The 15,957-nt window shown below is 39.0% G+C and overlaps 1 protein-coding gene across 1 annotated transcript in view; it reads left to right on the top strand.

Annotated features, from left to right (window-relative positions):
• CCDC93 (CCC complex scaffolding subunit CCDC93) overlaps positions 1 to 15,957 on the top strand; it is a 105,812-nt gene that overhangs the window by 65,380 nt on the left and 24,475 nt on the right. The window contains 3 exon segments of the mRNA XM_032794040.2: positions 6,507 to 6,623; positions 10,912 to 10,974; positions 15,838 to 15,911. Of these exon segments, the coding sequence (XP_032649931.1) occupies positions 6,507 to 6,623; positions 10,912 to 10,974; positions 15,838 to 15,911 (254 nt within the window).

Genomic DNA, 15,957 nt, shown 5'->3' with positions numbered 1-15,957 from the left:
TGAAACTGCCATAGAACTTTACTAGTAACTCTGAAACAAAACCTAATTTCCTCTCCTCATCACAATGATATAAAGAGTAATAATCTATCTAGCATAAACAGTTACTAAAATTTTGTACAATGTACATGTAAGGTGTCAATGGAAAAGTTAGTCTATCAAATATGATTATCCTGGTTAAATCCATGTATCATCTCTGTATCTGAAGTTATGAATTTTGGCCACGGACTTATATCTTATATATGTGGTATTCCTTGGTAACACCCAGCAGATAAGGTTTACTTCAAGGCTAGATAGCTTTGCATTAATAGCCAAAAACACTTAACTCTCACACACAGTGAGCCATAAAAGAAATTCAGTCTGACCAAATAACTCTTCCTGCAAATGCCTCAGCCTCCAAGGAGCTATCCCCTGTGAGTCATCAAGCCATATAAGGACATGTGATAGGCTCATGTGACCCTGGGTTCCATCTTATGCCAGTAACTTTCCACAAACTAGGTTGTGAGATTTGTTTGAGACAGTAAATTTCCAGGCATGTGGCAAAGGATATAAAAGACCCCCCTCCAATTTCTATTTTGCCTTTTTCATTCCCTAGTTCTCTAGACTATGGATTTACTACTAAAAGGAGCATATTGAACTATGGAATGAGGACCTTCCAATCTTTTAGAAGTTACCAGAGAGACTTTATAAGCTAGTAGTTTATACCATGACTCCTACAAACTTCATATAAGAACTTTTTGCAATTATTAACCATTATATATTCTCTTATTCTTCCTCTTAATAGTAACTGTTAGTTTCTAATTACTAAAAGATTGGCCTCAGCATGATTGTTGAATAAGATCTGAGTTATCAGCCACGTAGCCAGGACTGTATATCTCTTGAGGTTAGACAAACCCTATGTTTGATAAAATTGGTTTTTAGTAACTACTCATCATAGAGTCCAGTATCTGGGCAGTGAGACTACAGCTGCATCTTTGACTTCCTGTTAAGCAGTCTGGTGAGAGAGTTTACTTTTGTTTTTCGGTTGGTGTAATCTCATGCTAGAACAGCCTCCAGTTTGGGGTGAGTCTACCCTGTTTCTCAGCAGTTTGTCCTGAATTTGGTATTCTCAGCTGTGACCCACTGAGGCCCAGTGACAACTTCCAAAGGAAAAGAGCCAGAGAATTTTAAAATGTGTAAGTAAAAAAATTCAGTTGGCAGTGTGCTCAGGATGTAATTAAAGTGGGGAGCAATAGTCATCTTGGTATTTTATTTGTTACTTTTCCCTACTGGGGTGGGTGGGAGGAACCAGTTGTTGATTGGCCTTCTGAATTCTTCATAACTTCCAAACTGAAACTTTTTTTCTTGCAGGTTAGCTATGTATATCCCCAGTGTGTATTTGTTACCAATTGGCTTCCAGATGAAGTGGGAGGAAGAAAGCATGTTTTGATGGCTAAAGACTAGTGCCAGTTTATCCTAGAACTAGAAAAAATGGGGAAAAAATGATTGACAATATGTGGGATACAGAACTCTGAATTCTCTCTGAAATTAATAGCTCATCAGTATACTGGGACCATCTAGAGCATGTTTCACCCATTTTGTTGCTAGTTCTGTTTTAATAGATACAGGGTCATGAAAACTTTTGGCCCCCACATTCCTGTGATGTAAACTGGACATATTTCCACACTCTAAGGGACAAACATAAGAGTTTGACACAACATCTAACTGGGAGTACTGATGCCCCAGGAGCATGACTTGGTCAGTCAGAACTAACAGGGATTCAGGGTTGCCTGGAAAGGGTTCTCTCAAACAGATCTCCTTTGGAGCTATATGACGCAGTCAGTCTACCATCCCTGTCGAAACTCCGGACAGGGCAGAAACTGCAGTATTGCCTGCCCTCCTTAGGCACTGCTTTCTTGGCCCAGCATATAAGTTGGACTCGTACTCCACATGCCTGTTTGCCAGCTTTGTTCAATTTAGTCCTTTGGCATCTATGGCAGCAAAACGTTCTTGAATCAAAAACCTTCTTGATCAACTTTTGGGGGGCGGGGGGGTATCAGATTTGTCATGAACTAAATATACAGAAGATATTTACAATGTTGTCATCAACATGGTATTGTAAAAGTTACATGTCATGTGGGTGTTCTAGCAAGACTAGCACACTTTAATTGTATGTTTTAAGAACAAAGTTTCTTTTCTCTGGCAATCTAAAATGAAAGTTAAAGTTACAAAAAGTCTTCATCTGTTATGTGCTACTCCTCTCCAGAGACTGGACAATTTTCTAGTGTTTGATAAATGTCTGTAATGTTTAATACTGATGTAGAGTAGGTTAGAGTGCCTTGGGTGTTTGAACCCACTAGAAAGCTAATGTTTTTAATAAGTTGCTTTATAAGATACCTTTCACATTGGACTTGGTTTCAGGCAAAAGCCAAGTCACTGATAGATTCTGTTCTGTAATATAATTTGTCTGTACCACCTGGTCCTCTTCAGTTTTGAGTGTCGAACATAAGGAATAATACTGTACTTGATGGACGTGGGAGGGTGGGGGGGAAAATGGACTTGATGGCCCATAATTGGTTTCTTTCTTTTTCTCCATTATCTGATTATATGACTGAACTATTTAGGAATGGTCCTTATGGGTAAGGTTTGACTCCATTTGGTAATGCAGTTTTGGGAAACTTGCACTGTTGCTTCTTGTGCTGCATGTCGTCTTTTTGGGAGGAGATCTTTAGATCCTGGGGTTAACAACTCCCATAACCTTTCAAAGTCACTTAATTCACCATGGAAAGAGAGAATCTGGACAGAATGAATAAATTGTGGATTGAACTCACAGTGCTACTCGGTTTTTGATACTTAAATAATTTTTTTTAAGCTTGATTTAACTTTAGACTTCAGCTGGTATATGATCAGTAAATGCCACAGCATGCAGTATCTTACTTTAAAAGACTGAAGAGATTCTGATTAGTAGAGAGGATATTCAGCAGAATAATGTAGATTGTTCTCTCTGGTAACGGCACTTCACAAATGATCATTGGTGTTCTGCAGCTGAGCCACTAAAGGGGATTATAATCAACACTGTTGTTGCTACCACAAAGTCATTGGTTAAAAGGAAGTTCAGTTTTAGCTATTTGTATTCAGGTGCACAAAAGCTCCAATCTAGATTTTCACTGTGCATTATTCATAGCTGCATCCTAACTGAAGGCTGCATGAAAGAGTAACATTGATAGTTACTGGCTTTATGAATGTTGCAGATTCTATAGAGGAATAAGTTAAGGGCTCTGTCTAAAGTAGTAATGAATTATGGTTATATAGAGTTGATAAAAGTCTAGTCTTGTACAAATCACATGCCGGCAAGATATCAAAAGCCTGAATAGATCAACATAAACAAGATGCTAAAACTGAAAGCTAAAAAAGCTGTTATAAATGTATATTGAACAGGAATAAGCCATAAATTGAAACAGCCGAGTTGAGGAACTCAATACATCTGTTTCTTTTGAAGTCTTAAAACTGGGAATCGATGTGACTGATGCTAAAGGCATATTTTTCCTTAGTTCTTAAATTAAAAATGTTTTATTAAGTCAGTCTCTGTAGAACAAAGCTTATACAATTTGATTGTAAATATCTTATTCAGAACCATTGTTCATTTTTGGTAATTGAGAGACAGACAACAGATTATAGGTTTGTTTTTTTATATTAGGCTTTCACCATCACAAGATGTAACATAATCTGAGTTATACACAAGTTTTATGTTAAACTGTGATAAACATGCCAGTTATAAAGCTGTTGACCAAGTCAGATAATGTTTCTCTGTTTGTTTCCTAATTCTAATATCTAGTTAGATGAAACCACAGCAAACTTTATAGCTTCAAATTAGTTTTCATAGACATAGTTACCTAAATTTGTTTTTATTTTCACACAAAAAATGCAGTCCTAGTCGGTGAGACCCCCTATTGAGTAGAATGAAACTTTTATTTATATTTATATTATATAAATTTGTACTGATCATTTGTCAGAAGGGCATGTCTAGCTAAGACACAAAGATTACAGATGACCAGGGCATCAAGCAAGTGCTGTCAGAACAGGAAAGTTGGATTTCTAGTAAGTTGTGGGAGAAGCAGCAATGACACTTGGTGAAATCCTATGCAGGGGGAAAAGGTGGCAAGACTGAGAAGATGGTAGAGGTGCGCTATGACTCTTCGGGTTCAACTCAGACTGGTAAAGGGGTTGTTACCACCTGCCCTGCAGTTCTGGGTGCCTTTGATGCCATGTTGCTGCGGCATGCAGCCCTGACACCAACAACCAGCATACAAGCATGTATAGAAACTCCCCACTTAACGTTGTTTCTATCTTGCGTCCATTCTCAATTACAGAACATGCTCCATTTAAAGTTGTGCAATGCTTTGCTATAGCATTGTTTTGGCTGCCTGCTTTGTCCACAGCTGGCAGCCCCCCATCAGGTCCCCTGTACCCCCGCCCCCCAAGAACCTCTCGCCTGCTGGCAGACCCTGTGGATTAGCACCTTCCCCCTTCTCCCCCGACCTCTTGCTGGCTTGCGGCGTTCAGGAGGGTGGGGGAGAGGAGCGAGGACTAGGCGCGCAGGCTCCCCCTGCCTTCCGAACGCTGCAAACCAGCTGATTGCTGTGGGCAGGAGGCAGAGGAGGGAGCCTGCACACTGAATCCTCGCTCCTCCTGCTCCCTGAATGTTGCAAGCCAACTGATTGCCGCGGGCAGGAGGAAGGGAGTGTGGAGTAATGGGGGAAGAAGAGGCGGGTTAAGGGTAAGGGCTTGGGGGAAGAGGTGGCGTGGGCAGGCCGAGGGTTGAGCCCCCCCGCCCCTGGTTCTTGCAGCGTAGGGGGAGCTGCTGCTTCTGCTGTGCAACGTGCTTCTTCTAGTCTATAGCACCTTCAGCCTCCTTGTCTGCCTGATTGTCTCCAGTGTCAGTGGGCCATGCCTCTGTGGGGTAAGGCGAGGGCACATCCCAACTATAGTACTGTACTGTATGGCAAAAAAATTTTCCCTGGAACCTAATGCGCCTCCCCTCCTACCCCCATTTACATTCATTTTTATGGGGAAATTGGATTCGCTTAACATCATTCCACTTAAAGTTACATTTTTCAAGAACATAACTAAAATGTTCAGTGAGGAGTTACTGTAGGTCACACTCTGACTTCCACTGCCCAGTTACTTTTGCAGAGTGACCCCAACACTGTTAAGGGCAGATTTCGGAAGCAAGTAGATATCAAAAGAGTATGGAGTTCTCCCAATAATATTTTACCTATATATATTTCAGTAGCTACCAAAATAAGGTTGTTATTGGGAATGGTCTATGATAAAGTCCTCATACCTTTGACAGACTTCATAAATTAGCACCTAAATGAGTGGAAAGTGGGTTTTTTGCTGATGAAATGTCAAAAGTTAATTGGAATGAGAAGGCAGCCTGAAGTAGATGAAGCAATTAAAAATCTTTGTTATGATGAAATGACAAATAGATAAGGGGAGATTTTCAAAGGCGTCAATGGTCATTAGATGCATAACACTCAGTGAGGTGCTTAATTGCCATTTTTTGCCTTTGAAAAACTCCTCGATCTATTGATATACTCTCCCATTATAAATAATACCGCTGGTAAAGAATTTTTCAGTCAATCTATCTTAGTCTATAGGCAGCAGGAATCTGGATTCAAGTTGCTATAGTCTTTATCTCTATAGAAGACTATTGGAAATGTAGTCTCAATTGAGTAAATAACCAAGGCTGTAGGTTCACAGGAATGGAGAGGCTTTGAGAAGAAAATTAACTGATCGAGGATGTGTTTTCAGTATAGGGATAAGCCTGAACCAGTATTCCAAATCAGAACATCCTAAAGCTTGTCTGTTCATCTTCAGGATCAAACACAGAGGCTTTGGGACCATATCTGCTTCAAAATAGGGTGCATAAAGCAAGACTACGCTGGGAAACTCCCATTCCTAACAGTGAGAGCTGTTTGAAAATTGTTCCCATTTTTTTCTTGCATCTTTTTTACAATCTTTTGTTTCAGCCACACCACCCTAGAACTGCTGTTAAGAACAGTTGTACTGCTGTAACAGGCTCATCCCTTTACAGTATACTGCAAATGTTAATACAGCTTAATAGAAGAGATGTTATTTTAGCTCATTACTATAGAATACTGTAGTGTTTTAGAAGGGCTTTTCAAGAAGACTTAATCCACTTTCTTCCAACTCTTAAAATATATGCACATCCCTGCATCCATTATATAATTTATCCGTACAGTTGCCTGCTGACCTCAGTGGAAGCCACATGCAGTGATGAAGCCAGCGTTGTGGGAGTAAATTACCCCACATCTGCTTGCCATGGGGTTCTTACACTTTCCTATGAGGTAGCTGGTATTGGTTACTCTTAGAGACAGAATACTGGACTAGGTGGACCATAATTCCTATCCACTGTGTCTGTTCCTGCGTTCCTGTGTCCCTGTAAAGCAAATACTGGCTATGTGCAATTCAACCCTCTGTTTTGTTGACTTTTATTTATTTTTCAGCAATCTGAGCTTTCTTCTGAGGAACGTCCAGAAAGACTCGGGGCTGCCCAGCAGCACCGAAGGAAAGTGGCATCACTAAGCAAGCAAATCTCGCAGAAAACCAAACTTTTGGAAGAGGTAGGTTTGTGTGGGTAACAAACAAAAAGCATCGGTAAATGTATTTGACCACAATGCTTTTGCCATTCAGAAGATATTTGAAAATTACACTCTGTACCAGTAACTTGTGTCATGCTGAACATTAGTTTAAGTATCTTTTAATGTCTTGCTTGCACATTTTTTACTAAGACAATTATACGACTATTATGCTAAAGAATAGGATACTCTTGTGAATGTGATGCTGCATACAAAAGTTCCTTTCATATCTAAATTGCAAACCTCTAAAAGAAATACTTTCTAGTTTTTTTTTCTCCATCTCCACTGTTGGAGTGTGGTGTTGAAATGGTGACAAACCAGTATGTTCAAGTAGTAGTTGTAATGGTCATTCAGAGATGCTTGGTGAATGCTCAGCTTCTCGTATGTCTACTCTTCCCAGTCCACATCTGTACACCAGTGTAAGGGTCATCCACAGTCTGGCTCAATAAAATCTCATAGTTGCTTGTTATACATCTTGAAGACTCTTGTGTAGGGAATTCAGCATTTTTTTTTTTTTAGGATAAATCTATGATAAAGTTTATCAATGGAGCATAGTTTTTTGAACATAGCTCAGTTATCTGAATCTAACATTAAACAAACACAAGGTTAGGACTAAGTTATAGAATGAAACCCATACATGTGTATATGTATGCATTGACAATTTGAAGTATTAATTAAATTTAATTTAAGATAAATGTACATTTTTCCTGCTTCCTACTTTCCCCTTCCCAACCAAAAAAAGTTAGATTGAAGGTTTTTGGCTAGCTTACAAATTTTTGTAAAGAAAGTTGGGTTATTTTACTTAAACTTTAATGTGACAGCTAATTAAAAATGCTAGTAAACATTAGATTGGGTCTCATAATGGAACACACAGAACTGGATTAATTTCTTTTTCTGTCAAAGCTAATGCAATTCCACATTTTTATTGCCTTCTGGCCTACCCCATCTGTCATAAACTGTTAGCACTTTAATAGATATCCCAGTTTATTTAAAACTAGCACTGTATCTCCACTATAAAAGTCCTGTCATTTATTTTCATCATACTTCCTGGATATTCTTATACTATTCTAACATTTAATAGATCAAGTGTGTGTGTGATAAGTGGGTTTTGTCTGTGTCTTTTTGTGTGTATAATTCATATTGTAGTATGAAAAAGCCACTAACTTTGTCTGTACTTTGTTCTCAAAGTAGAAAAAACCAAACAGATGAAATGCTTTTAAAGTGTGTAGCAAAATGTGGGTATTATATCAATAATAAGTAGTGTGAATATAGTATTACTAACCTCCAAGGCTCAAAATTCAAAAGTAAGGCCCAAAAAAATCATGAGATTGGCTTAAAAATCATAACATCTTAATCAAAAAAAAAAAATAATTGTCATCAGGATACACTCACTTCGGGTTTTTTCCTCCAAAAATGAGCTAGAAACTTCTTCTTTTTTACTTTTTTTTTTTTTTTTTTTTTGAAAGAAAACTCAGATTCTCATGCAATCTCTTGATCCCAGATGGGGCTTTAAGAAATACATCAAAAATCATGACTGCTATCAACAGTGTGTATGTAATGCATATTCTTCAGTGTGCCTTATAAACAACCAATCCTTATGGATCAAGTAAATAAATGACCTCATTTTGGAGACCCAGGGTAAGGCAGAAGGAAGTGAGGCAGACAGGTGTTTTTGTACTCAGGCATGGAGGGAATATATGTCCTCCAGTATTAGAACTCAATGGATCCTTGCTGCCAATCATGTGCTAAAGCTATTTGATTGTGCCACAGTGTGTTGTACATACGTGAACATATCAGCTTGTGGTACACTTGCTTCCACTCACCCACATACATGCAAAATGAAGAGTGAGATAAGGAGAGCTGCAGTTTCAGAGGCAGAGAGAGATCAGAACACCAGACCCCTTGCCCTAACCGTGGATTCGGGGAGAGGATCATATCAAGCTGATTTTTGTGGAGGCGAGGGGAAAGGATGAGTCGTGCTCCAGCATAAGTTGAAGTGGTCTTGGGACTTCTCTAACCTACTTCTGCTGAGACTGGCCCAAGACGCTGTGTGACTGCTGGAGCACACTGTGCTCTAGCCCTGCTGCTTCTCTGCCCTCTCTCGTCTAGGTATAGCTGAGCAGAGGGGAAGCTGCCACAGGTGCTGGATCTGGGCCAGCTGTGCACACCCTGTGCTAAGGGAATTCTCAGCTGGATAGATTTGGTAGCTTTTCAGCCACTGTGCTGCTCCAGTGGCACATGGACTGGAAAGCAGGAGAGTTTGGCCCTGTATTTTTCTCCTCCCTCCTCCTGCCCTTTAAAAAAATATTTTTTTTGTTAATTAAATGTTCGTGTTAAATGTGTGTCTGTCACTTGTTCCTGTGCCAGTAAGCATGAGCGCAATATCCAGAAGAATCCTACTGGAACAGATGGTCCATTTCTTCCACAGTACTAAACGCTTGTGAGCATTGGACCAGTAGTACAGAAATAGTTCCTTCATCTGGTGTATATTAAATGTGTTGACTTTTCTCCCTTTACTTTCCTTTCTGAGCCGTTCCCCTAGTTGTGTGAAAGACCTACACAAACAACAACAACAGGGAAGAGGAAAAACCATTTTAAAAAATATGAAAATGTGCTTGTGAAACAAGTAATGCCACTTTGGAGAACTTTATCTCCCTAATGTTACGCTTTTGCATAGTATCGAGTAATACTATTGACTCTCTAGTTTGTAAGATAGTTTCCTTTATAAGCCCAAATATAGCCCCTTCTTTAACTTTACAAGAAAGCTCTTTTCTTAATTTTTTTGTTACCCTCTGGCCAGAGGATAATTTTGTTTTTTCCTTGGGAGGTTTGAGTGGGAAGAGGGTTTAAAGCTAATTGGTTGCAGTGTTTTTGAGAGATGGTTTTTAGGTTTCAAGTTTTGAAGTCTTAGATCCCAGTACTGCAATAAGCCTGGTTCATAGGTCAAAAACTACTTAGTTTAAAAAATATGTAAATTTTGTTTTATATGTTAATCCTTAGTGAGAACTGGCAAACATGATTAAAGGTTAAATTCTAATTTTTTGAGTTTTTGGAACTCTTAATTCTAAATCCTCAGGAACACCATGAAAGACTTCACTAATGTGGGGGGATGGATAGCTCAGTGGTTTGAGCATTGGCCTGCTAAACCCAGGGTTGTGAGTTCAATCCTTGGGTGGGCCATTTAGGGATTTTGGGATTGGTCCTGCTTTGAGTAGGGGGTTGGACTAGATGATCTCCTGAGGTCCCTTGCAATCCTTATAATCTATGATTCTATTATAAATTCTATATGAAGTCTTGCAACAAATAGATCACATAGTTGTGGATCTACACATTCCATTAACTCAACTTGTAATTTTTGCATCATTTGTCCTCCCGTCTTCTGACCCCAATTCCATTTCTGCTGTCACTATTTGTAGTGTTGTGTAAACAGAAATTTTATGTAATAGTTTTTTTGTGTTTTGTTTTTTTTTAAAGTATTTAAGCACCTAACTCCCATTGAAATCAGTGGGACTTAGGCATCTGAATTCCTCTAAAAAACTGGGTCTAAAGTCAAGGACCTTATTATTATTTACCTGTAAAGTACTGTATGTCTTTGTTTCATATGTTATCAGAGGAGCCTATAAATTCTGTGTGACAAGGTGAAATAGTCAGTAGAGTTTTCCTTGCTGCTGTCATCTTAGACTTTTTGTCATATGTTTACTGTTAATAATGACATAATAGGTTGGTGCATATTAAGAAAATACCCTGCTGCTGCTAAAATCTTCTTTACTTCTGACTGTTACTTGAAAAAATCCGTGACAATGATCAGAACAATAATGTACAGCACAGTGTCTCCCAAATGTACCAAATTGTCTGGAAGAGTAGAGGTAGCTTGTTAACAAGGCCCTCGTTCCAGTCTAGCTATGAAATATAAGGTAATTGGTCTAGATTATTGTTAAAACCTCTCTGGAGTTCCACAGCGCAAAGATTCCATCCCGCAAGTCACCAGTCCATTGACAACTGTTTGTTCTAAGGCTAATGTGTCTAGAGAGTTCATCAGTAAACGTCTGACATGTCTGTTGGAATTTTTCAGCCAAAATTCATGTAGTAGAATGTACACTAAAAATCTGACAGGGAAAGACTGTGATTCTGACAGCTTTCCTATTATGTAGAAGACAGCCATTGTGAACCTCCAATGTAATAAATAATTCAATAGCTCAAATATTGCCATTCTCCATTACAGGTGTAATTAGTGTGAATGTGGAATCAAACTCTTCTTTTTCTTTGATAATAGTTGCAAGCTAAATGTGCTGACCTGCAAGCAGGCTGTAGTGAAGCAAAGAAGACATTAACTGAGGTAATCTTTTTCTTTGTCCTCTGTAAAATGTAACATTTCTTCTGCTTACCTCCTCAGGGAACATATCATGCATATAGAAGGATGAAAAGAACAAATTTAGAATGTATGCATGTGTAATAGTAGTGGTAATATCAAACTATAACACTACTTTTCTCTTCCTTTGTTTTATGAAGTTAACATGTAATATTAGACAGACACAAGTTGTATTTCTTTGAAACTGATGTTGGCCAGCTAGATCCCTACTTTCTTTTATTGCTCCAAAGACAAACTATACATGAAGGGTGAGGTTTTGAAAAGCTTCCAGCATTGGCCTAACTCTGCTCCCACTAAGAAATGTTTTGACAATCAAATCAGAAAGTCCTAATAGTATAAAGGGGATTTTTTTTTCCCCTGGTCATATTTGGGACACTGAGGAGAGTACTTCTGGTGGAGTGTGAAGTGGGACCAGGATATAGGCAGAATGTACAGAAACTACTGGAGTAGTGGCTAATGAAACTAACTAATCTCATTCTCTTGAAACTGTGGGTGTAGCTAATTTGCTGATGCCAGTCTATTGGTTCTCTGCATGATTTTGGGGAGATAAAACAGTGGATGGTCATAAATTCAGGTGAGATTGTAATCTCTCAATTCCATCAAAAATAAACATGTTTTTTTTTTAAATGAATTTTGCTGGGCTGGCTGCCTCTCTGGATTAGTAATAGAATATATAGAATCTTTCATCTCTTGGTCATCATTTTGAATTTTAGCCCAGTTTGGTCAAGACTAAGGATTGTTTCTGTCTGATCGCTGTTTGATATCTAATTTGACATGCATTCCAAATAAATGGGTAGCCACATCCCCATCCCCAATGGCTAACTCAGTAGTAAAACTAATAATTAAATGGGTAAAGTAATTAACTATTACCATTGAGATGATCCTTCCCCAGCTGCTTTGAAGCATGTTGGTGGAGAGGAAAATTGGTATTTTTGCGGGGTGGTTTTGCAACCAGTGCAACTGGATTTGGAATACTTAGATTTGATAGAACTGCTAATACAGGACCATGCTGGCTCAGCTAGGCACTTAATCCAGTGCTGTTTAATCTATATACTAGAGCTGGTCAGAACATTTTTCAATGAAATTTCATTTTGTCAAAATATGCTGTTTTGTTGAACCCAGAATGTTTTGATGAAGTTTTCATTGGGATGGATTTCTTGATTCAAGGGCTCTCTGGTAACTTGAGGCTTTCATCTCTTGACAACCTACATTCAAAAGGCTTTAGTTTCATTCCCATGTGGAACAAAAACAAATTTTAAAAGCTGTCGCAAAATGGTGGTGTTGTCATCCTCTCGACAGCTCTGTAAATAGCATGCAGTTTACTGGGCATAGGTATTTTGGATAGGATCCCTAAAACAGAGGTCTTGTCTCTTCATTGAAGATCCCATAGTATGTTCTGTATGATAAATGGCTGGCCCCATGGCACTGACCGTCCTCCCCTTCACATATAGGCTAATTGGCTTTCACCCTTCACCCTTGGGATTACTGCTTTTCAATGCTTTTTCATATAAATAGAAAGAGATGTAGATACTATATGAAATATTGTGTCCTTTCGGGACAGAAGATGCTATGCATATATAAGTATTCCTAATCGCGTCTGTAGGGACTCCTCCCTCCACGACAGTCAATGAGTATGTCTGCACTCCACACTAAGCCCAGGTCTGTGGGACTCTGAATCCAAGCCCGTGCTTGAGCATACTGAATTGTACACTTAGGTTTACAATTGGTAGACCAAGGTGTCTCAGCCATGCTGATATGTTCATGCTGCACTACGCAGACCTTCTGATTTGGGTATGCAGCTTGTGCTACATCCACTTTGCAAAGTAATAGTGTTTGGTCCTGAATCTCAGTAGGACTTGGGCTTTGACCCACTTTAGTAGCAGGGTCCTAAAACCTGGTCCTGAGTATTACTGACCTGAGTCTGGGTGATTTCTGTGTGGATATAAAGTGGGGCTCGGGCTCAAACCTGAGTTACAGCCCAGGCTTCGTGTGCAGGGTAGGCATACCCATTTGACATCTTCTGTAAAAGTTAGATTCGCTAATAGGGAGAGGAAAGAGAACTGTTGTCAATAAATCTCTGTAGAAGGTCTTTAAATCAGAAGAACAAAAGCAGCAAAGTACAGGATGAGCTATCTGATTTTTAAGATTGACATGCAGTGCTGTTTTAGAAATGGTCAATATTTAACAGTTGGCATTTGGCTCTGTAGTATTGGTTTCATAATCAGGTATACATTTGCTGTACTATAGAGAGCCTATTCATTTTGTATATAAATCCATACATATCAACATCAGGTTACCAAGGAAATGAACAGAAATATAATTGCAATGCCATATTAAATGTAGGGAACAAAGAGAGAAATAGTCTGTGATGCCATGGAAACACAGCAAACATGTGATTAAATGTTAATTGTAAAGTTTTTTTAATGTCTTTCCTGAAACTTTCTACGTGTAGTTAATTCTGACTTTAATGTATGGTTACGTTTAAAATGTTAGGAAACTTAGTTTTATTTTGAAGTCTTGGAGCATTGTAGTGACCTAATTGAAGGTTTCTGTCATGATGTCAGAGTAATGAGGTTTTCTATACCACTTGTGACTGTAGTATCAAAGCTAATGGGGTTCATTTCAGTAGAAGAGATTAGTTTTAGCTAAGGGTTTGGAATATATAGCCAGAAACAGGTTATTGAACTAGGTATGTCACTTGTGTGATTTGATGTGTCAGTTTTGTGTTCCTTCCTTTTTGCCACTCATGGAGTACAGAATCTCTAAGTGCACTTGTGTCCTTTTGTTTAACAGTTTGCATATTTTCAAGACTTCCTAGAATTCAGCTCTTGCTACAATCATTGGTGGTATGCTGGGTCTTTAGGCACTACTGGAATACTACTAATATTCTCAGGTTTGAGGGGCTCTGGAATATTCACCCTCCCTTAGAGTGCCAGTAGTGATCAACACCTCCCAGCACCAATAGAACCTCAATGAGTGGAAATGGACAGAACTCTATAAGAGGTATTTTGTCACTTTCAGACATGGGTCTGGTGCCAACAGTGCAGCCATTAGCATCTGAATCTGAGCAGTTGTATTCTTAAAGAAAGCCTGAACACTTGCTGCAGCAGAAGATAATTCCACTGTCTGTCCATAAAACTGCATCTGGGAATCTTATGAGTTGTTTACTTTTAACAAAAGCTTTGTGGTTCACCTTTAAGGTTCATCTCTACTCAAGCTGTTCTTTGATGAAACTGCACCATATGTCGTGCATGAATCCATGCCAGTGCCAAGGAGAATCCGTCCCTAGTACATCATCTTTATAGGTTTCCTTGGTCTTGGGGCTTTCACCACCTTAGCAGGGACAAAGTGATCTATCTTTATAGTTTGTAAGCCCATCTATGTTGCTAAAACATATAGTGATAAAGATAATGTAAGCATAATCTTTTTCCTCTTCAGTTTCTGTTCCCAGGAGAAATAGAACTGTACTGTAAAATTACACAATATGGGGGAATATGTCCATAAACCATGCATGTAAAATTCATATTAACAGCAGAAAATCTTTAATATTTAACATCCAGTCCCTTTGTGTCTCTCATCACTGTACAAGAATGTAGCACATTTACGACTAGATTGTTGTTTTGAAGTACAACTCTTCACACGCACAAGGGGTAGCAGTTAACTGCACCACTCACAAGTAGCCCTGGGAGGTGTTGTGAGTCGGAGAGACCTCTCTAAGGCCTTCTCTGGGTTAGATATTAAAGCTAGGATGTGTACATTGTTGTTAATTAGTCCATTCTAATTAATACCTTCCAGTGCTTTAGTCCAGACCAAGCTGTTGTACTTCAGCCTGTGCTCAGCTTGGCTGAGCTAAAGCCTTGCCTACTTTCTGAGCTTTAAGCTGATCAGTGTAGTTTGTACCAGTGGTCATACATCCCCCTCCTTCCTCTTTGCTACCTGGGGATAGTAGTTTACTGCTGGCCTCTGCTAGCAGCGAAGTACAATTCTCCCACACTGGTTCAACTTCTTTGACCAATAAGAACAGGAAGTGTAGCAAAGACTCCCCCCCCATTCCTCTGCTCCTCCCTGTCCACACACTGTAGGGAGAGAGTAAGCACATTATTAGCTCTGCTTAGGCCTATGTCCCTGCACTGGAGGTCCAGGCAGCCCATACAGGTATGTAAGGCAGATTCTGGTTCCCCTATGTAGGTATATAGTCTGAATCACAGTTTTTTATGGTTAGATGGTGGGCTACAAAAGTTCATTGGAAGAAGAAAGAGCACAGAAGTCTTGAATCAAGTCAGTTAGAATATTTCTTTTCTATAACCCCAATCTGATTTTAATTTTAGATAAGTTTTTTTTTTTAACAACATGATCTGTTGACCTTTCACATTTTGTTCCAAGGCAAGGTTTTTATGACTGACTCATACAGCTCTGAAAAAAATGAAATATGACAGTTCTACTCATATGTAGATAGGTTCCTGAATTAAGAGAGACAGGAACATTTGGTATAGTCTTGTGCAATGTAGAATTCATTTGTCCATCTTGCTGTGGAACGGGGATTCTACGTATTGATTTGGGAGGGCAAGGTAGAGGGCAAGTGCAGTGGTCAGTAAATTCATCATGTTTGCAGTACTCATACCTGGTAAGGGAATTCTGCTAACCTTGGAAAGAAATTTTACTTGTTAATGATGGCTAAGAATTAAAGCCAAAGATTATAGAGAATTCTCTAAAGCTTTTATTTGGAGAAAGCTCATCTCCTTGGCTTCATTGTGTGGGAAGGCAGAGAAAAATATAAATCATTCTATGTGTGCAAATGTATTTACATGTTTTATTGATTGCATCCCTTAGGTTAAGAGTTACAGTGATAAATTGGACAAGGAGTTGGCAGCCTTAGATATGGTGGAATCCCAAGCAGATTCAAGGTATATTTTCTTCATTTATGTGACTTATAATCATTGGAAACTGCTG

This window comes from Chelonoidis abingdonii, chromosome 10 (genome assembly GCF_003597395.2).
Source record: "Chelonoidis abingdonii isolate Lonesome George chromosome 10, CheloAbing_2.0, whole genome shotgun sequence".
NCBI lineage: Eukaryota > Metazoa > Chordata > Testudines > Testudinidae > Chelonoidis > Chelonoidis abingdonii.
The sequence above is the reverse complement of the archived record's forward strand: the minus strand, read 5'-3'. Positions and strand labels throughout refer to the sequence as shown.